At 47.7% G+C, this 22,016-nt stretch overlaps 2 protein-coding genes and 1 long non-coding RNA gene across 3 annotated transcripts; 1 reads left to right on the top strand and 2 right to left on the bottom strand.

Annotated features, from left to right (window-relative positions):
* Nucleotides 1-2,857: 2,857 nt before the first annotated feature.
* elac1 (elaC ribonuclease Z 1) lies at nt 2,858-5,197 on the bottom strand. Its single transcript, XM_064297302.1, has 3 exons — nt 4,602-5,197; nt 3,657-4,130; nt 2,858-3,426 (listed from the first exon to the last, which is right to left on the bottom strand). The coding sequence occupies exons 1-3, from the start codon at nt 4,756-4,758 to the stop codon at nt 2,945-2,947; spliced, it is 1,113 nt and encodes a 370-aa protein (XP_064153372.1). The 5' UTR covers nt 4,759-5,197; the 3' UTR covers nt 2,858-2,944.
* Nucleotides 4,577-14,592, top strand: LOC135233591 (uncharacterized). Its single transcript, XR_010323880.1, has 4 exons — nt 4,577-4,716; nt 5,216-5,337; nt 5,534-5,640; nt 13,918-14,592. It is a non-coding gene; the product is annotated as an uncharacterized LOC135233591 (long non-coding RNA).
* me2 (malic enzyme 2, NAD(+)-dependent, mitochondrial) lies at nt 7,177-20,526 on the bottom strand. Its single transcript, XM_064297304.1, has 14 exons — nt 20,352-20,526; nt 16,083-16,208; nt 13,591-13,724; nt 12,700-12,849; nt 12,521-12,596; nt 11,767-11,928; nt 11,028-11,241; nt 10,616-10,713; nt 10,147-10,260; nt 9,949-10,060; nt 9,527-9,669; nt 9,025-9,127; nt 8,778-8,848; nt 7,177-8,331 (listed from the first exon to the last, which is right to left on the bottom strand). The coding sequence occupies exons 2-14, from the start codon at nt 16,188-16,190 to the stop codon at nt 8,167-8,169; spliced, it is 1,650 nt and encodes a 549-aa protein (XP_064153374.1). The 5' UTR covers nt 16,191-16,208; nt 20,352-20,526; the 3' UTR covers nt 7,177-8,166.
* Between the last annotated feature and the right edge of the window lie 1,490 nt (nt 20,527-22,016).

The following is a 22,016-nucleotide window of genomic DNA, read 5'->3' as shown; positions in this document are numbered from 1 at the left end:
TGTGAAAGCGATGATGTCACTCCCTGGCTCCGCCCACTGCTGCAGACGGGCTCCTCCCACACAACAGTGATGACATAAGGTGGTCAGTGGCTCCGGACACACACACACTCAGGGGTGGCGACTTAGAAAACTGGAAAGAATACAATGGCAGCACATAAACATGACAAATGTCGACACTTTTTCCTAGACCCAATAAAAATGAATACGTAAGCTCACTGACATCCCTCTGACAGCAGAAACTAAACACGAGGCACAAGAGGATTTTGCATCCCTGCAGCAGCACACTAACAGCAATGAGTGAAATAAGTTTAAATGTTATATTTTACGTATTCATCATTAATTTAGGAGTCACAAGATCTTTGTTCCATGAGCAAGTATTTTTATATCACAGGCAAACAAACTGGCAGATGTTTCTAAACCTGTCTTCAGACTTTCAGAAATTGCTCCAACTAATTATATTTATAGATTGATTGGATTCACAAGACCGCAGGAAAAAATGCAGTCAAAATTTTGTTGTACTTATGGCCGGATAACTCTTGAGCCAAGCACAACGCAAAGAAAACCAGTGTGACAGCTGTGTTATTTGATTTTACATGAAAATTTGCATTCACGACAACCACAAAAAGTACAACTTGTTCAATGGGACAAGATCAAACTGACTCCCCGCAGCAATGCTATTACTTTATTTCTTAGTTTTACTTAGTTTTACTATATGGTGTAAATACTTTAGGGGAATTGTCAGTCAGCATTTAATGACATGACCACGTTTTCTGAAAATGACTGAAACTGGGCAATAAACGACATGTTAACTTTGTTTTGGCTAGAGCCGGTTTTGTGTCCAGCGCAATGAGGTACTGGGGTAGCATGTCAGTGTCAAACACACATGCAATTATCGAAATTATGTATGGCAGTTAACCTTAGAAAGCATCCACCCTAAAAGCACACATGCATACAATCGCTTCTGAATACACACGTATGTCCTAGAAGTAAGCAGAATTTAAAATATACAGCTAAGCGCCGAAACTCTTTAAATATTTATGAGTTTTCTGAGCACAAGCCCCATACAGTAAGTCTGACATACTGACACACAAACACAGGCGTCGCTGTGTCGGTGGATAGTAAACTTGTGTTGTTTTCCCGTCAGAAGTGCATTTCAACGCCACACTTCATATAGATACCCACGCACTGCGCGCGACTGCGCCGCTCCCTCAACAATGGTAAACGAACTGCAATAAAGTCGTGCAGGAGATGCTAACATTAGCTAAATCTCTAAATAAACTTCTCATTAAGCGCAGCACCAGATCTGTATGATCCAAGTAAACAGCCAACGTTAACGACACCACGGACAAAATAAAAACATTTTAACTTCTGGGTTGTGTTAGTGGTGTATTTTCAAAAGAGCGGTTTAAAATATTTTTAAATAACTGTAAATAAAAGTGCATAACACTCAAGGTAATTTAAGCCGAAATAATGAAGCTAATAAGCAACACAAATAGCCTCGTTAATGTCATTCTCCATAATCCCGCTCGTAGTTTACTATTTTAGCCTGTCAGCTAGCACGCTCGAAAAAAACTTCTCTAGCGTTTAGATGTGGACATATCGCTGATTTTTCCGGGTTCCTTCCATACGAAACAAATATGACGCAAAATTTAAAATGCATCGTATTACTTTTGCATTTTTACGCTTTGGTTTTGGGCCTAAAGTAAGCTTGACTCTGACAATGTTTTTATCTGAATAGCCAGATACTAGCAACAAATCCCTCTCCCATATCATACCTTGCTCCGATGCGGTTAGGGTTTTCCTCTCTATCAACGGCTCTGCGTCAGTTGCTCAGTTTCAGTGAATACTGTGGGTTTTTTTTTTTTTAAACTAAAAGTATTGTTGTGGACATGGGATCCCGTGCACGAAGCTAGCTGACTTGATTCCGCAACCTCTGCTGCTGCTCGCTATTACTACTCGCGTATGAACATGGCGATCCGCGCATGGGCAGAGTGAGGGGCGCGGACCGGGACAGGATAGGTACTAGGGCCGGGGTCGCTGTGCCCAGTTGCGGGCACTGAACAGCTCATTGGTTGCGGGGATAGAGAACGGTGATTTGGGCTGACATCACAACAGCGTGTAACTATGTTTTTCAGATACATAGTTATTAAAATGATAAAAACCATTTTAACGTGATAGCTTTATTTTTTGTTTTTATCATTGACTGTAACAACAGCAAGGTTAACTAGTCATGTCAGTACATTTAAGACCAAACGGTTTGTTAGCCTTGTTTACTATTTCGATGTCGATTTGGATTTAAATAATATCTAGGCTTTCCTGAGGTGGTTTACATTAAAATGTACACATTAAAATAACATGAATATGATTACAAATCCCATTCCACTGTTTAGAGCCTTCAGCTACCATGTAATATTTAACCGTTCCCATCTTCATCCTCTGATAACACTATTCTGATTTCGGTGCAAATGTACTTCAAGTGGTGGCCGAGAACTTGGTTACAAGATTATAATGGTCCTGAAATCGTTTCTCCTGATGGAAAAAAAGCTCAATATAACGACTGGTCTACAGTTTGCGTGTTTATTTATTTTCTTGTGGGGCGCAAGACTGTGTCCAATGTTGCAGTATTAGGCCTACCTTTGTGGCCTTAATGTTTCAGGTTTATGCTGGATAGCAATGTGTGAGAACTAGATATGTAACATGTATGAGTCACTGCTTGATGATTTCTTTTGTTGTTGCCATTTTCTGTTTTACTTTTGGACCATTGTTTTACACTGAACATATTTCCAGATAGTTATAATTAGATAATATTATGGGTGTGCCACAATAAAATTTTTATGAAGAAAATGTAAGTTAGATCTCATAGACATAACATTTTATTTTAATTAAGAGAATGCACCGGAATCCATTAAGACACAAGTTCTCAGAAGCCCAGGACCGCCTGCCCTCAGCGGAGCCTCTTGATGGGGATGGGTATGGTGAGGAAGTCGTCCGCCAAGACCACCTCCGTGCCCGCGTCCCGCAGCGCCTCCTCGGCCTGCCTCCTCAGTTCCACCACGTCGTCGTCGTCGTCGCCCTCCACGCGCAGGCTGAGCGGTCTGTACCGCTGGCTGAAGTGGTAGAGCACCAGCTTGCGCGCCTGGCAGGCCCTCGCCACGGCGGCGGCCATGCCGGGCGTGCTGTGCCCGTGCTCCACCGCCCGCTCCCTGTGCCCGTCCGCCAGCGTGGCCTCGTGCACCAGCACGTCCGCGCCCTGGCAGGCCCGCAGCGGCCCCTCCCCCACCAGCGCGCTGCAGTCGCCCAGCACGCACACCTTCCGGCCCGGGACGGCCTCCTCCAGCACCTCCTCCGGGGTCAGCACGCGCCCGCTCTCCAGCGTCACCGCCTCGCCCCCCTTCAGCCGACCGTAGACTGGCCCGGGCTTCACCCCTAAAACAGGCGAGAGGGTGTCTGGATTAAAAAAAGCCTGACCCTGAACACAACAAATCCAACAACTTCATCTGAACTAGTGTTTCAAGCTTTACCTATCTCAGTTAATAACTTCTTATGCCTCCTGTTGACCAATATTCCCAGAAAGAAAACAGAACATTTTCTGAAATTGCCAAGGCAGGGTCAGTACAGTAAAGCTTTTATTAAAAATGGGTGGAGAACATGATTACCCAGATCCCGCAGCAGCTGCGTGTTCAGCCGCCCGGGCCGGTCCCGCTCCTGCACAGCGAACCCGAACGACGGCAGGCGGTGGAACAGGCGAAAAGCCTCCACGACGAAGCGCTCGTCCTCCAGGAGGGCGTAGCGGTCGCGGGCGGCGTCCAGCGGGATGCTCCGGCCGGGGCGCTCCTGCGGGTGCAGGCTCCCGCCGACGGAGCAGTCCGGCGCGGCGGCCGGCTGGCTCTCGGGCGGGCACTGGTCCGCGGTGGGCTCCAGCTCGTGCACGGCGTAGGGGAAGAGCAGCTGGGAGCCCGACACACTCAGGGCCACGCGCAGGAAGTGCCTCAGGCCCCGGGGGCCGTAGATGTCCACGCACGCGGGAGGCTGCGAGGGGCTGAGGTTGAGACTGACGGTGCACAGCAACCCCGGAAGTCCAAAGAGGTGGTCGCCATGCAAGTGAGTGATGAACACCTTGGTGATCCGACCTGAAGGACAAGCGAATACAGCAATAGCATCATCCAGTGCAGTGGTTCTCAAACTCGGTCCTGCGGGGACCACAGTGTATGCTGGTTTTCATTCCAACCTCATCTGCAATCCCAGGATTTTAACAAGCTGTTAATTTTCTTAATTATGTGCTTTTCGTGTTTTAGAGCTGGGGTCCCCAGTCTTATCCAGAAAGGGCCAGTGTGGGTGCACACACCTGATTCTAATCGACCACTAGAGTCCTTGCTAAGCACGTTGATTAGTAGAATCAGGTGTGTGCACCCAGAAATTGGAAGAACACAACGTTACATGTTAGTGTCAGAATTGTGGACCAAGGTTAACGGTACGTATAGCGACACTTGTTTCTGGTCTGACAAAATTAGAGCACTTTTAATCGCTAACCACAGCTGAACAAAGTAAAGGTATTTAACACAAACAGCATATACGACAGAAAACGACGAGGAGGAACTCACTGGCTTTAAGCTGACTTTTCATCAGCTGCGTTTGCGTCCCTTCTCCGCAGTCGAAGAGCCAGCAGTCTCCCTCGGTCCGGAGAACGAGAGCTGAGGCTCCACGGTGCGGAGACGGGTATGCTGAACCCGTACCTAGGAACGTCAGGTCCATAGTCATGATTTTAACAAGCGCTGTAACTTCGCTATAAAACTAGCGATATCATCTGCAAATTAGCCACATCGTCAGATACGTCTTGCTGGCCAGCGTTTCTCAGGTTCTTGGATAGCCTGCCAGCTATTTTACTAACAATCTAGCAAGCCAGTTTAAACTAATCTATGCACTCGACACGTTGAGAAAATCTTCCAGAACTGAAGTCGTTGGCCAACTATTCTGTTCCTTAGCATGTTAGCAAGCAAACTAAACCTCCCGTAAGCCAGCGAGGAAGTTAGCATCTGTTTGGTGGCTTATTCCATGCTGTATAATTACGGTTTGAATGGTATTACTATCTAAACTAGTCAGCATCTAAACGAGTAATTTACAAAATTATAAGTAATTCTGCGCATCATGTAGAGCTGCTGCCCTGCATATAGTTCATAACAGACTTGTGTATACACTGCTGCCACCTACTGTACAGGAGGTTGCACTACACTACCGTGGTTCCTTGAAAAGGAGATTTCCATCTCAATGGAATAAATCCACACGAACGTGGACCATCGCAGAGACTGTTGCATCATCTTGTTCAAAAACACTAAACAGGTGTGGTTGCAGGAATCACCATAAGAATAAGACAAATATATGTATTAATAGAGACCTATTATTGGATTTGGGCATACTCCAGAATACTGTTATCGTGTCAGTATGCATCTAGTGATGAGTAGGGAGACAAGTATGACCCTCTGTAGAATTCAGTTAAGAACTGATGGATTTTCTCTCTTCTATTGTCTTTTCTTAGTTCAATTAGAGGCAATGTACTGCAATGAATTGCAAACTGGGGCCAGCTTCATCTGCAGCGAAGTGAGAATGAGACCATGGAGCTGTTTGCTTCTGTCGTGACGTGAGGTAAGGAGCTTTGCCATAAAACATCTTAAAGATCCACTGTGATGCAAATGCCCTTCCCCTGAGAGTCCTCAAGCTTCTGGATTCAAGATTCAAGCTCAAGATTGTAAAGGGAGGACTTTTACAAAGAGATACAGGCCAGCGTTTAAGGAAGTGGCATCTTAGTAGGTGTAGCTGGGCAACAGTTTGAAATGCAAACCCATCACATCAAACTGCACAGCCACGCTAAGTCTGAGGAAACCAGCCTGATTAAAATTCATGAACCCAGTCTATGAAATTAGGTTTGTTTTATGAGAAACATTGCAAATCAACCTTTATCTAATCTCTGTTTCGTAAAAATGAGTGACATTTATAAATTAAGGAAACGTAGTACTCGATGCACAGTTACAAAAATGGACAGGAATAAAAGCTCAAAAGCAGAAGACACGGAAGACGGCAAGTGTAAAACTAAAGTTTTAATTCAGCACTTTTAAACACAGAGGACTGGAGCAAACACATTCACTGATCTGGGCGTTCGTACGCCAAGGCAACAGCGCGTCACAGACATAAGCTCCAGGGACACACCGGACAAACGCACAGCACACTGCCGCGGGTTCGAGAGGGGAGTCAGGAGACAGGGAGGATCAATACCACAGATCTGTCAGGGCACTTACAGTAAAACTGCAGCAGGCACAATAATAATAATAATAATAATAATAATCTACATGAGACATCACAACATATCCACGTTAGCAGGGTGGTCTTACGAATGGGACGTTTACCGAAACATCTTAAGCCCTTATATCTGACAGGGCTCAGCTGAGTCAAAAGATTCGATTCAACTCTAGTCATATTGGTCCACCCCACTAATGTGCTGGTTAGAGATCTGTGAATTTGCGCAGGCCAATTCACTCTCTAACCATGAATCCACAGTGCTATGGTCCACATGCCATCTGACAGGAGAGGGATACATATGAAAAAAACTGCGAAGGGACCGAAACAGTGTGGAGCAAATATAATAAATGGAGATAAGGTCAATCCTGGCTCATCCATTTGATCATGTTTATCCATTTGATCAATATTTATTACTCACTCATTCTGCAAACTTCAGAAGCAAAATTTAAGGTGATGGGGTCTAATGATTTTTTTAAAAATCGCTCCTTCACCCCACAGAAAATTAATTGAATAAAATGATAATTTAAGTGCCAAGAGATTTGAGAAAGTTGAATCTCTGCAGAAGCTGGAACAGGCTGTGTGGTGTGGAACTGCAGCCATCCTGAGCCCTATGACATCACAAAGAAGTTTATTTATTTTTTTATAACAATAGGACACTATAATCACCAATGCCATATTAGTGTGAAGTGCTTCACGTGACAGTTAACTCTTTACCTTGTGCGTTTTGTGTACATTTGAATAACCTAGGTCAGTACATCGACTCAAACAAATAAAATAGCTGCAATATGGACACATCTAGATTGAACAGTTCAGTTATACGCATCACAGAACTATGCAGAAGTGAGTCAAGCTTAACCGTGAAAGTAACTAACAGGAAGACACATGGAAAGTCATTCCTTGTGTATTTGTGTTCAGACAGAAGGGTCTTTAAATGGTAGATATTTGAGACATTGCTCGCAATAACGCTTCCGGGACTGTCAATCATCCATTTGTTTCTGCGGCAACAGAGAGGGTCACAGAGTCACAACGGTCACAGATCAATCATAAAAATGCACTGTATTGGGGTCTCATTCAAACAGAGTGGCGTTTCACACACACACACACGCGCGCCATTCTTCAAGCCCTAGCCCTGCACATGGGCCTGCATTTCACACATCAGGTTATCTGAGATAAGTGCATTAATAAGGAACGCTGACCACATGCCCTTTGCGTAATCAGAACTGCCTGCATGCGGACTGAGAGGGGGAATATCCCACTGCTCTACACTTAGGGAATACAGGGTCTCAGCTTCATAACACAACCAATAAGCAGAGGGAATCTAGGTCCCTCTCCAACTTACTCCTTCTGTCAGTTACTTCACCAGAGGCACAACACAGGATAAAATATTCTAAGATATTAATCTTTGAACACAAAATGCACAACGATGTGAATTCAGTTTTTCAACACAAATAATTAAAAACGTCTTTTTCCACGCGATGTAAGGGACCTTACGGCTGGAGTGGTGTTACGGGACGAACGTCTTTCCCTTCAGGTGCGATTAAGGTCACATCCCTAATGTGAAACATTTCAACGTAAAAACCAAACGGGGGCAAAACAGAGGAGTTATTCTCCAACACAACATCAGCAGTGTTTACAGTTACGGAAGGTTGACACCAACAACACAAACTATGGCAAAATAACTATGGCAACAAAAAAACAGGAGTGGTCACGGACTTCATAGGCCCTATGGCTAGCCCAAGTGAGTGTATCATAGCAACAAAGCTACTCCGTAGATCCTTCTCCACTCTTTCCCTTTCTCCTGCCCACCCATCCCCCTCTTCTACTCCTCCTTTTTTCCCTGCTTATTCTGGAGCCTCCTCCCTCCGTTCAGACCCTCTACTCGATGTTGGGGGGCGTCTGGGCCTGCGTGGGCCAGTCGAAGACGTCGGGCAGGAAGGAGTCGTAGTGGGTGTTCCACACAGTGGACCTGACGTAGCTGTCCTTGTCCAGGGGCTCTGGGTAGTGGAAGGCCATGCCTTTGGTGTACAGGTACTGCGCCACCTGCCAGTGGAGCAAAAAGGGCGGAGTTACTAAGGAGAAGGGGCCTAGGGTTACAGCACACACACTGGATGCATTCACAGTTCCTTTCCACACTAGCCCCGCCCTAATCCTGCTGGTGACACTAGAGTGGGTGGGGCTACCTACCGTGCAGCACCAGCGACCTGTCAGCCGGTGGTGCTTCACACTACCCGGCTGGTGGACGAGGGGGGTCTGACCGGCCCATGCTGACTGACAGGATCACCTCATGTCAAGTACTGCCCACCGCCCAGTCGTCCATGCGTACAGTCAGAGAGAGTAAGAGTACTGTGTCATGCAGAGAGTGAGAGAGAAAGGCAGAGGGAGAGAGAAAGACAGAAACAGACAGAGACACACACGCACACACCCCCCCTCCTGAACACACACATTTTAACGCTCCAGAGAGAGTGAGGACCACATGGCGCACTGACCTTGGCGGCCTCCAGGAAGACCGTGTCGCTGATGTGTCTGACACCACTGAGGATCACAGCCAGAGCCACCCCTGTGACACACAACAGCTAACTCAGCTAATCAGCCTCAGAACGGCTACATTCACGCTCGCAGTAGAAAGAAGCGTCAGCCTCAAAACGGCTACATTTTTACACATTTCACCACATGCAGAATACAGGAAACATGTTATCACAAATGACAGTCAAACAGCCAGAAGGCCTCTCTCACCGGGGAAGATGTAGGCGTTGTTGCCCTGTCCAGGTGTGAGAGTGCGCCCGTCGCTAAGGGTTACGGGGCCGAACGGGCTTCCGCTCGCAAACAGGCACCGCCCCTGAATGCAAAGCACGGGAGGCGAGGGTTAGCGTGCGGGCGTGCACCTGGCCTGACAGGTGTGCCCGGTACGCAGGGGTATGACCGTGTGTGTGTGAGTGTGAGAGAGTGAGTGTGTGTGTGTATGCGTGTGAGTGTGTGTGTGTGTGAGTGAGTGAGAGAGAGAGAGTGTGTGTGTGTGTGTGTGGTGGAGAGAGAGAATGTGTGAGTGTGTGTGTAGAGAGATGCGTGTGGTGTGTGTGTGAGTGTGTGTGTGTGTGGGAGAGAGGAGAGAGAGAGAGTAGTGTGTGTGTTGTGTGTGGTGTGTGTGGGAGAGAGGTGGTGTGGTGTGTGTGTGTGAGAGGGAGAGAGAGAGAGAGAGTGTGTGTGTGTATGCGTGTGTGTGTGCGTGTGTGTTTACCTGTGTGAACGTATAGGCATCTTCCGCAGAGCACTCGGCCTTGGTTGTGGGGTTGCTCAGGGCGAAGATGATTGGCCGCTCGTTCAGAGAGCCCATGGCTGTGAGCACTTCCTTGGTGAAGAGTCGGCCGGCCCCGGACACACCTGTGAATGAGCGGGTGAGTCTGTGACCTTCACATGCCTTGTGTCCTTCACAGGACAAAGATCAGGCCACAGGCAGAAAAGAGACTCAAGATCCTTCACTGCCACACAACACAGACGGTGGCGTTTGTTCTGGGACATGGCAATAGCTGCAGTAAAGAGTATATAAAAGTACTATCAGCAGTCAATCAATATTCAGTCTGTATGAATCACAGTTGGTGGGAGGGGGAGACTACCCAGAATGCCAGAGAACGACAGCGTGCGGCGCGTCGGGTTCCTCACCGATGATGGCGGTCGGTTTGATTACGTTGACGGCGTCCAGGAAGCTCTGAACATCGCCCGGGCCGGGGTGCACAAACGCCTCCTGGTTGCTGTCCGTTGCCTGTTCTCGACCCTACGGACACACACAGGGGGGTCAGCTGCAGGCTAAGGGGCGGGGTCAGTATCGTCAGCCCCTCCCCCTCCCCCGCTGACGCTCACCTGCACCAGCAGGCCGTACTTGTCAAACATCCAGATCTTCTTCCTGGCATCGGCCTGCGACGTGCCCCCCTCCATCATTGCCATGACGATCAAGTTGGCGATACCCAGGGCGGCCTGTAGAAAGTGTCAATCACACAGTTACAGGGCGTGTGTACAGGGTATATAATGACAGTTACAGGGTGTGTGTACAGGGTATATAATGAGTTACAGGGTGTGTGTACAGGGTGTTTAATGACAGTTACAGGGTGTGTGTACAGGGTATATAATGATGACAGTTACAGGTTGTGTGTACAGGGTATATAATGACAGTTACAGGGCGTGTGTACAGGGTGTATAATGACAGTTACAGGGCGTGTGTACATGGTATATACTGACAGTTACAGGGCGTGTGTACAGGGTATATAATGACAGACGGGTGTAATAGGGTGCATGTATAGGGTAGGTAATGACAGTTACAGGGCGTGTGTACCTCTCCAGCCCCCAGGAAGAGGACTCTGTGTTCGGTGATGGGCTTCCCAATGGCCCTCTGTGCAGCCAGCAGTCCAGCCAGAGCCACAGACGCAGTCCCTGAACACAAAGCAAACGCAGCGCGACACGTCTAATTACGCCTCGCTGTGTGCACTCTGGTGTCTGCGGATGTCATTACATTTCCACGTGTTTGTCTTTCTGCTGCTGCAGAATTTCCAACACATTTCTGTTTGGCAGACCGTGAGGAAGCAGTTCTGCTGGAAGGTGTCCCATTTCTCTGCCAGAACACGTGGGATTATTTACAGCTCTTTGCAAAATGACAGCCCGTTTGTACAGTAGTCCTGTTCAATATCTGTGTACGTGTGACTGTGTGGCAGGCTGCAGTGCAGCCTCCAGCGAGCGTGACCTCTGACCTTGGATGTCATCGTTGAAGGTGCAGTACTTCTCGCGGTACTTGCGCAGGAAGCGGAAGGCGTTGTGGTTCCCGAAGTCCTCGAACTGGATGAGCGTGCTCTGGCCGTACTTCTGCACCACCGCCTCCATGAACTCGTCGATCAGGTCGTCGTAGAGCTGCGAGCGGTCACGCTTCTGGTACAGGCCCATGTAGAAGGGGTCCTTCAGCAGCGTCTGCGAGGGGGGGAGAGGGGCGGGGTCACAAAACTCTACAGCACATTCCATCACACTCACTTAGCAGAGGCTCTGATCCACAGCGACTCACACTGTGAGACCCATTCTTCTGAGTGACTATGTATAACAGGGCTGCCCAACCCAGTTCCTGGAGATCTCTACTGTCCTGTAGGTTTTCACTCCAGCCCTAGCAAAGCACACCTCACTCAACAGTTATCTATGCCAACAAAGAACCAAAACGCTTACCCTGAATACATATAGATAACATTCAGCTCGTAATGAGCTGTAGAGAAGATAAGAGCACTAGGCGATGGGGGGATATTTTATTACTGTTCCCAGCCACAGCTGAACACCTTCAGACTGGCAGGAGTAAACGTTAATGCAGACTGAAGGGCGTCATGTCCATTAGTGAGCATCGCAAGCCTATAGCAGCTCGCTAAAGTGTGTGTGTGTGTGCGTGAGAGAGAGAGAGTGGGCGTGTGTGTAAGAGAGAGAGAGTGTTTGTGTGTGTCTGTCTGCGCTCACCTCGTTGTCGGTGCCCACGTCGATGCAGACGGGCAGGCAGCTCTCGGGCCGAATGCCAGCGCAGGCCGTGTACAGGCAGAGCTTGCCCACGGGGATGCCCATGCCGTACACCCCGAGGTCCCCCAGGCCCAGGATCCGCTCGCCGTCCGTCACCACCACCGCCTGCGCCGGAGCAAACCGAACCGCACGCGGGATTAGCATCTTAAAAACGCGTCTACTGTGACGGGCTCAGAGGCCCAAACATGAGCTTTACGCTGGAAGTCATTTTCATTAGATTTTTCAAGCTGTCAATCAAATTTTATTTATATTGCACAATTTACAAAACTAAGACAGAAACAGGAAGCTAATGCTCTGTGAACACAAAGGCCTCATTAATGACAAAAAGAGTGTGTTCTCTGAACCAACGACGCAATTATTTTTAAACATACGAGGACAATGTTCATGGTCCACTAGAGCCTAGCTTACATTCGGTTGGCAGTCTTCCCCATGGATAGATCTGACCCACAAACCCACAAACAAATTCAGCCCTCAGGAGGGCATTGTCTGTTCGGCTTTGCACTCAGTGACCCGAAACCAAAACCCCCCCCAACGCTCTGCAAACCCACGTGAGAGAGAGCAGTGACTTAATTAAAAACATTTTAAAAACCGCTCTCAGCCTGGTCATTGGGCTGTAGTTGCAAGCCAGCAGCAGCCTGTGGAGTGATGAGACCTCCAGCACCTCCCCCCGTCCCCCCGTCCCCCCGTCCGGACCCACCTTCACGTTGCTCTCCGGCCAGTTGTCCAGGATGGAGCGGACGTGGCCGCGGTCCAGGATGGATATGAACAGGCCCCTGCGGACGAAGCGAGGCGGCGGTCAGACACAGGAAACACGCAGCGCACGACGTTGCACGCTCGGGGGCGGGGCCAGGGCCCGTGACGGGGGGCGGGGCTTACTTGGGCCGGCGGAAGATGTGGCCGTACTGCGTGCAGGCCAGGCCCACTGTGGGCGTGTACACTATGGGCATCAGCTTCTCGATGTCCTCCATCAGCACGCGGTAGAACAACCGCTCGTTACGCTCCTGAATCCCCATCAGGTAGACGTACCTGGAAACACAGCAAAAGCACTTAGCAATTCCCTGTTATATTTTTATTTGTTTTATTTAGCATTAACTAACTGACTGTTACCATTCTCCAGCTAGCCTGCTAGCTGGATTAACGCTGTTCATTTTTATTAGCCAAGCGCACTAACACTAACCTTCTTTACTAAAACACAGATATTAATTAGATTGCCTGGAAAAGAGATTAAATGAAAGGCATGAATGGGAAGTGTTTGGTCTCAAGCTGGCTGTCGCTACGTACACTGCTACGTTGAGAATGGCGTGCTTTCAGAGCGAAATCTAACACAAGCACTGAACAGCTGATTCTCTGACCCAGATTAAACTCAGGCAGCTGCACACCACCCTCCACAGCACCTGAGGCATCCGCAGTGCTGCAGGGAAACGAACACGACCAGGCGTCTCTCTCACGACATGTTAGCATACTAATGAATGTAGCATTTTTTACATTCCATTACATCCCTGCTAACCCAAGACGTTCTCATAATGCTACCGGAACGTGTTGTCAATGCTACACCATTTCCCTGACACGGCAGCTACATTGTGAGGAGGTTGAGTGTGTTAGCAGGACTTCTGCTGGAAATCTGAACCGAGGACCTTATGAATGGGAAAACTGCTCACTGTACACAGCTGCTTAAAAAAACCAGTTGGCCTATAAATAGCGGAAGTGTTATTTGAGGCGAGCTGCTCTCCGACGTGAAGGGGGGGGCAGGTGAGAGGGGGGCCTCACTTCTCCAGGGGGTCGGTCATTTTGTCCAGGTTCCTCTGGAAGCGCAGGGCCTGGATGTCCTGCGTCTCGATCTTGGGGGGCAGCAGCCCGTGCAGCCCCAGAATCTGCCTCTCCTTCAGGGAGAAGGCCATGCCCTGGAGAGAGAGAGAAAAAGAGCGAGGGTGGAGGGAGGGGGGTGTGAGAGAGGCAGAGAGTGAGAGCGAGTGAAAGGCAGAGGGAGAGAGAGAGAGTTTACAAATTATTCATTTTTGCTGATTTATTCGGGTACAGTTTGCCAATATTTGCTAAGTTGCTTCCCACCATTCTGAATTTTGTTGTGATTTTCAGAAAGCCGAACCACAGGCAGCGCTGCTAATGACGTTAGCGGTGCTGGAGGACAGCCATACCGAGCGGGGCCTTCACCAGGAGCTGTCCTGGCCTGGCTAAAGCGACAGTGGGGCCGGTGTTTCTCCGGGGGACAGGCCGACTCGGCTGGACCGAGCAGACGCAGACTGGCCGCTGGACGGGTAAGACCCACGCCGGTTTGTACTGGACACACTCGGGACACCACCGCAGCCGAGCCCAAGCAGTTTTGGCACGTTTTGAGACCTGTTAGTTGGCCCCCTTTTTTAATGAGTTGTCACCCAAGCATGGTCAAGGAGTTTGTGTTCCCCCCCCCAGAGACTCGAACCAGCCAGAGCTCTGTTCTCCAGCAGGTCAAGCGGTTTTGGGCTGGACAAATAATGCCCCCCAGAAAAGAGATCTTCATTTAAGAATACGGATTTGTCCTTATTGTACGCGAAGTGACACTGATGCTTAAATGATTGTCCCAGAAATCCATGAGTCATCGCGTGGTGATAATTTGAGCATTCCGTCTACCGCGAGCTTCCCCCGCCCCGTCCCGCGTATTTGTACGCACACGCAGCGTCTGTGTGAACACACGTTTCTCAGGCCATAGCACCTACAGGCATGTGTGAAATCCAAAACCTGCTCTTCACTTTCGTAACAGAATCCCTGGGTCAGGAGGAGGAGTGTGTGAGCTGGGCTGGAGAGGGGGGAGGAAGGAGGAGTGTGTGAGCTGGTTTGGAGAGGGGGAACAAGGAGGAGTGTGTGAGCTGGGATGGAGGGAGGGAAGGAGGGTGTGTGACTCGGCACCAATAACAGCCATTCTCTTGAGAAACACCCCTCTGGAGAACCCAAACGGAGGGGGGGGTGGCTCAGCGCGTTTAGGCTTTTCTTGTTGAGGACACTGATGATGTCATCTGTGATAAACTGGGGAAATGGGGGGGGGTTTCTGTACAGGGCCCCTGAATACACATGGAGTGCGTTTGTTTGTCCCAGAGGGAGGGGGCACCGTGACGGGGGTCTAACCAGGGAAACTGAGAAAGCTGCTTTCATCCCCAAGCATGCCACTGACACACCGTCAGGCACTGTAGGAATGTACAGCACTATTTACTTATGGTCCAGCCCAGTCATTTGTCACTGAATGCTGGCTGTCCGGTCTAATGTGATTGGCTCAGAGACACTTGAGAGGGCCGAATATGACCAATCACACCGGATGACGGAAACCCCAGTGCCTATGACCACATCGATGACTACAAACCGTTGCCTGGCGCACGCATCAGAAGCACACATCTCCACGGTAACACATGTGAATCATTTGCAGCACACATGTCAGAGGAATGACCCGCACACTGCACAGTCACCCTGAACAGACTCAAAGGTCTGACTTCCACAGATGAGAGGAATAAGGAGCACGGTAATACATGTTTACAAGAAAAGCGTTATCGTCGGAACGACTGCTGAAAATAGCCGTTTATCAGCTGTTTACATAACAGCCACTGAGCCGAGACACTTCAGACCTTTTTTCCTGTTAAATTTCTGAGCTGTTGCAACCAAAACTTAAGACTGATGCACTGATGGTCAGATTAGATGCGAAGGCAAGGCCAGCAGCTGTTGTGTGGGTGACCTCTCTCCACACTGCATATTCGACCAACCGAATTTACATTTTCACAACGCGGGACGGGGAGCAGCGGGTGGTTAGGAACAGTGGTAGTGACCCTCACGCACATTCGCGACCGAATTTACATTTTCACAACGCGGGACGGGGAGCTGGAGACAGGGGGGCAGCTGGCCTTTATGGCAAGGGCGGGGGGCTGGTGATAAAATGACCCCGGGGGAGCAAGTGAGTGTGCTGTGAGTGCGCCGGGTGCAGCAGCTGTCCTCCAGCTTTCCAAGGTCCAGAGTTCAGCCGTTCCATCCGACGCGGGGGGCGAGGACCACAAAGCTCCCAGAATTCCACAGCTCACACCGCCTCCCTCTCCTTGTCTCAAGGGCAAGTGGTACGACTGCACCGAATGGAGCAAGGTCCATTCCAATGCTGACCGCCGTCACTGCTGGCGACTGAAAGCAGTGGGGTTCTAGAACACTGAGTTATAATTCCGAAAGAACATTCCAGAAAGACTCTGCTCCTCAGAGGGTGAAGCAGGCTCCCTGGCCAGGAGGGCCCTTACCTTGTTGGTGCGCGGGTTGAGCATCAGCGGCTTGCCCTTCTCCTTGGTGTGCGCCCAGCGGCACACGCCGACGCACGGCCGCGCCGCCGCGCGCAGTCTGGACAGCATGGCTCACCGCAGCCGGATCTGGGGTCAGAGGTCACGAGAGGACACAGTCACGTGATGTCACGATATCGATGTGCAGGCGAGGCTCGTATATCCCAGACCGGTGTCTCTCAATCCCCGATCCTGGAGGGCCGCTGCGTGAAAGTATGAGTTAGAGACCGCTGTTCTAGCAAGCAGACGCATGGTTTTGCCAAAAACTACCAGAACAGGTGTGAGTTTCGACAAATCGTTAAAAATGATAAAAGGTGCACAAAATCCAAATTGCACTTCACATGATACCCTAGAGAAATAGAAGTTCTCCAGCATGAGCTTGTACAATATTTCATTTGACAGATGGTCCAGGGCCATGAGTGAGATGTGCAAATTAAGAGCCTCTGAAGATCTGTGTAATCCTCTTTAAAACAGGACGAGCAAACGAAAGAGAAAACAACCAGACAGAGGTTAAGAATTACCATCCCCCCCCCCCCCCCCCCTGCATTGATAATTCATTTAGAAACTAATCTCAATTCGCAGCAGTGCCAAAGGCTAACACTAGCACACATGCAGGAAGTGACTGCAGCTCGCACTCGGAGGGCGGAGTTTCATGAGCCAGCGGTACAACACAATGTATGAAAAACACACAAATCCAAATATTTAACCTTATTTTTACCCATTTTTCTTGAAGAGGAGCACAGTCTTTAATTTAAAGACTTAAAATACCAAGGAAACGATAAAGTGGTTGAATGCCCAGCTCACCAAGAATGTGAAGCATAATTAAATTTCTTGTCATGCGCAGCCAGTGAGTGAGAAATCTCCCAGTTGTGCTCCCTTCAAGCAAATAACTTCCCTTTCCTTTGGGAAGGAACAAGAGGCACACTATCAAAATCAATGTAGCACATTAAAAAAAATACAAAAACAAAGCACTCAGAATATCAATAATAACGTGCTGGAAAATGAAAGAAAGGCATAATTCTGTATTGACAAAAAAGAAACTGTTCTGAGAACTGCTGTGTCTACTGCTCAAAAAGAACATTTTCATATCCAGCCGGGGTTTTTCCTGGCATGAAAAGGGTCACCGTAGGGTCGTCGTTCCCATTTAACCATTTCCTGTCTTCCATTTTTTTTCAGCATTGGCGCTCGCAAATTTAGCCTTGGTGCACGCCGAAGATTCCTCTATGCAGGAAAAACGCTGAGTGCAGCGCTAGTAGCTCCCTTAAATAAGAGGAAGCGCGGCTGTACCCACTTTCAGAGGAAATATGACTATTTCCTGTGGAACATCTCAATAACTCCATTATTATGATGAGAAATGTGACTAGGCTGATCTGACAAAAATTAGTACGAGCAAGAGACAAATTATAATAGATTCTATACATCTGCTAAACCTGAACGTAATGCAATGCACAAATCAATCCATTTACTAGCAAAGCACAAGCACGTGTAACAGCTTTCCAGGACGATAATTAGTATTAAATCACTGCACCCACAATTGTCTTTATTAGGGTCACAGAGTGGTCTGTGCGCACCCATCCCTCACCCTCCTGTACCTAAATTAATCCTCATCGCCCCGGGATGTGGCACAGCTGCCCACACCCCACGGGGCACAGAGGACACCGCACACACACACCAAAGCAACGCGGCACCTTCACCACGACAGGGTCTGGCCCTGCGGCCCTCCGACTCCGCCTCCACAGCCTCAGCGTCGCTGCTCACAGGGCAAACAACCACGGAAACACAACTCCCTCACTGCAGAGCTCTACGCTAACATTTTTCCCACGGAGCGCATGTGTTCCTAAGTTTAAAAATTTAGGCGCACACAAGTGCAATCACAGTTAGTACATAGATGTGCTTCTAAATGACCTTTCCGGTTACCGGTTTTCAGGATGAAATGCTCCTAAAATGTGAGCACAACAGAGCCCTGCCTCAGTGCCCCCATCTCAGAGCTGTAATCCAAGCTGGAGGTGGCACAGAGGAGGCACTCAGGGTCACAGATAATGGGTTTCAGTCTTTATCCAAAATTCTGCACCCAAGGGGGTAACAATGTAATGAGTGATACAATGCCACCTGAGTAAAATGTAGGACACCGGATAACCCCGAGACAACCACAGAAATCTAATCTCAGATTGAACTGAAGTTTGAGAGGCTGCATTTAATATAATGGGAATGCTTCTCTATTGCAGGACTACTGCACTCATCACATGCCAAGCAGTGTTCTGGCAGCGTGGACTTCCACTTCTGGAGCCAGGCTTCACCATCCCCAAGAGCTGCTACAAGTTAGGATGTACAGGCTACAGCGAAAGGAAGAACAGAATTCCACCGTGACGTCTCCTGTGTGAGTAGGCTGTGGGTTCGCAGGCGCCAAAACCTGTTCAGCGGGAGAACCTCACACGCAAACGGACACCACGTGCTGTTGCCTCCACGTAAACGTACACTAATGAGCGCAAAACTGCCTCCCGCTTCAAATTCTGTTGGCGTAGACTGCATTTTATACAGTCCAAAGAGCAGGTACAGAGAGCAAGGCTTGGCCCACAGAATGCCAGTGTACTGTAAATGTATGAAATATAATAACTCTGTCAAACATTAGTCATACCTAATCAGCAGGTGTCATCTGGCGCGGCTGAACTGGCACAGATCACTGGGGTAAACCTCTCCAGGACCGTATTATTATAAATAGGACTTAAAATTGAGCAAAGATCAAGAGCATCTGATGTTTTGGGCCTAAACAACAGCAATGTGAATACAGTTTCTACTTATATTAAGTAAATTCGTTGCACAACTCGAAAATTTTGAGTACAAACGTGTGCTATCTCCGCACGGAACTATTTGTGTTGCATGGTCAGCGACTTCTCACCTCTAGCTAGCCTGCAAACCTAAAAACAAAGTGACAGCAGTTTATTTTTGGCAACAGTGACATTCTTAAAGTTCAAGCCCTGGTGATAGATTTTTTTCCCAAGCGTCCACTGTGAAAAGGGGGATAAAACCAGAGGATAAAACCCTATTTGGACATAACTAGTTGGGCAGGGCAGCGATACATAGCAGGGCATTTTTAGATTATTAGCTTCTCGCACTAGCAACTTTATTAGTTGCCATACTTGTATGGTTGTTAATCGTGCTGTCAAAACAATTTATTGTTGTCTAATGTTAAATGTATTACAGACCACATGGATCTCGCTAATGCTTCCATTATATGAGCACTTGCTCCCGAAAACTGACGTGTGCTACCTGGAAAAATAATATGAGCATATCTACTCGCTAATTTGAATACATTAGTGCGCTCCTAAAAAAATTCAGCATGTAGCTACTCCTTGTTAAAAAATGTTAGTGTAGAAACCTGGATCCAGAGATCTGAGAACGTTTTTTTTTCTCCATAAGTCACAAGATATAACGGGAAACGAAACTGCCGGTCAAGTAAAATCTAGCTGATGGTTTTATGCACGAGGCTCCCCATCACTGCAGCTACAACGCTCGCCAGCGAACTGTCAAACGGATAAGTTACCGCCTGGCGTACGCGCACAGCAAACCGACGTCGACGAAAGGTGCATATTTATGATAGTTTTATGGGCGAAATATTAGAAATATTAGTTACTGTGCCGTTGTTTGGTCTGTCATTTCTGCAGTAAATGCCTATAAAGTCAATCCGCGGTTGACTTACGCCTGTTAACCATTTAAATGAACTTACTAACGAACAAGCTAACGTTAACAGTTAGCCACCGGCGTCACGGAGGACGATGTCTTGGTATCAGGCTCCCTCATGAAAACACTTGAACCCGTCTTGCTAGAGAAGATAAAGCTATCCCATAGTGTCGTTTATTATAACGTCAAGAACTGCGGATGTAATGAAATCACCAATCCAGTCTATCGTTCTGTTATCGAATTACCTTTTGCTGGTAAGGACAGTTAGCCAGTCATTCAAAGACCGTCCGCCAGCCATCTGGCTTACAACAACGTAGCAGCAGAAATCTTGTCAGTTTCCAAGACATTTTATTCACAGACATTCATACAATCATATATGGTACTACGCAGCGAGAAGATATGGTAATTTGGCTAGCGATTATTGCTCACATTAGGTCTCAACTGAAAAAATCTATCCAGATAATGTTATAGAAAACCATGCGTAGGAACGCACGTTAACACGATAGCTAAAAGTTTTGATAACCGTTAGTGGCTAGTAAGCCAAGATTTACTTACCCCTGTTGTCTGATGTACAAATGCTGCGACTCTTTTTTTCTTATTACTTAGGGCACCGATCATGTACTCATTTCTAATAGCTTCGATTTTATTATACGTTGGTAAAACGGCGTAAGATCATACACTCGCTGGCTACCCAGCCAGCTGTCTTCACTGAGAAGACAGCAAGACAAGCCGCTTATGTCAAACTGAGGGTCGGGATGCTGAGCCAATCACAACGCCTCATCAGCAGCACGGCGTTTACCGTATCTGTATAATATGATGGCTTAAAAATATTATGTTGATATTATACGTCAGTAAGACGAGTAAACCTCACTGCAAAACAACGCAGACTGCATGTGCCTTCATGCAATATGCTGCTAACTCTTTTTATGTGAGTTAGCTTCTGACTGAAAATGTGACATTCCTGTCCTCTCAAATCTCTAGAACATAAGATTAATACCTAGTACACATATTACGGTAAACCATAATTTGACTGCGACAACAGCTAGGTAGTTCTACGAATGGAAGAACCTGGAAGACCTTGGAAATAGATCTGTGGAGTAGATGGTAGGCTGCACAAGAGGAAAGGGGGTGAAGCCATTGGATTCAAGGAGCAAACGGTAGCTTGCTGATCAGATCCATACGTTGTGGTCAGATCACAAATGAACCGAAGAGAAGCGCAGTATACATAATCATGTAATTCTGTAAATTTAGTACATGTAGTCAGTTTTGGGTTTTGTGTTGTAGTTATTTATCCGAGAACAGATGTTGTATTTCCAGCAACAGATTCACGCCACAATAAATTGTGGTAGATATTTCGCAGTCATTGCAACCACAAAAGTGTATGAAGGCTGTCAAGATCATGGCTAAGGTTAAAGAAAAGTAAATAAAAATAGAAGATGCATTAAACATAAATAAATAAAAAATTCCCAAATACATGTACGTAGCGAATATTTGTGCTGGAGCTAACATACTGACAGTCATTTTGCGTGCTTCACTATAATTGTCATATTGGGAATGGTAATTTAATTTGGTAAATGTAGTTTCAGATATATATGTGCCCACTATTTGCGCTGAAGTACGTATTCGGGCCACTAGGGTGCAGGAGAGAATAAGACATTGCTCCTCCTCTCACTCATTCTCAGCTTTTACCCCCTAGTGGTGGAAACGGGTACTGACAGTTGGGCTTTTGTAAAAGATTCGCCTCTTCAGACTGCACCTGGGTTCATCCAACTGCGCTCGCTTTTGATCTGAGATCCAAAGTACAGCTTAATAGATTTTATTTTTTTAAATCATCTAGAAATGATGACTTCCTAAGAATTGTTACATGTACTGTACTCCAGAATTGAGTAAGGTACCTCAATCTTGCTTTTTAGTTGGTTGCATTGCACTGTTGGTGTATTGCTCTATCACACTGTTTATATTCTGAAATGTAGCATGTGGTGCAGGGTGTATTCCTGCCTCCCACCCAATGCATGCTGGGATAGGCTCCTGCACCTCCTGCACCCTTGCCCAAGATAAGCAGGTATTGACGATAGATGGACAATGCAGCAGATTGCATTTTTGTCCTATACGCACCTTCCACCTGTGCTCTCATGACTGATGGAGCCAAAATGGCGTCGTGTTTCAAGGGTAACAGTTAGGACACTGTCAGAGGAGAAGTGATGTGATGCAAAACAAAAC

The sequence above is a fragment of the Anguilla rostrata genome, chromosome 10 (assembly GCF_018555375.3).
Source record: "Anguilla rostrata isolate EN2019 chromosome 10, ASM1855537v3, whole genome shotgun sequence".
NCBI lineage: Eukaryota > Metazoa > Chordata > Actinopteri > Anguilliformes > Anguillidae > Anguilla > Anguilla rostrata.
The sequence above is the reverse complement of the archived record's forward strand: the minus strand, read 5'-3'. Positions and strand labels throughout refer to the sequence as shown.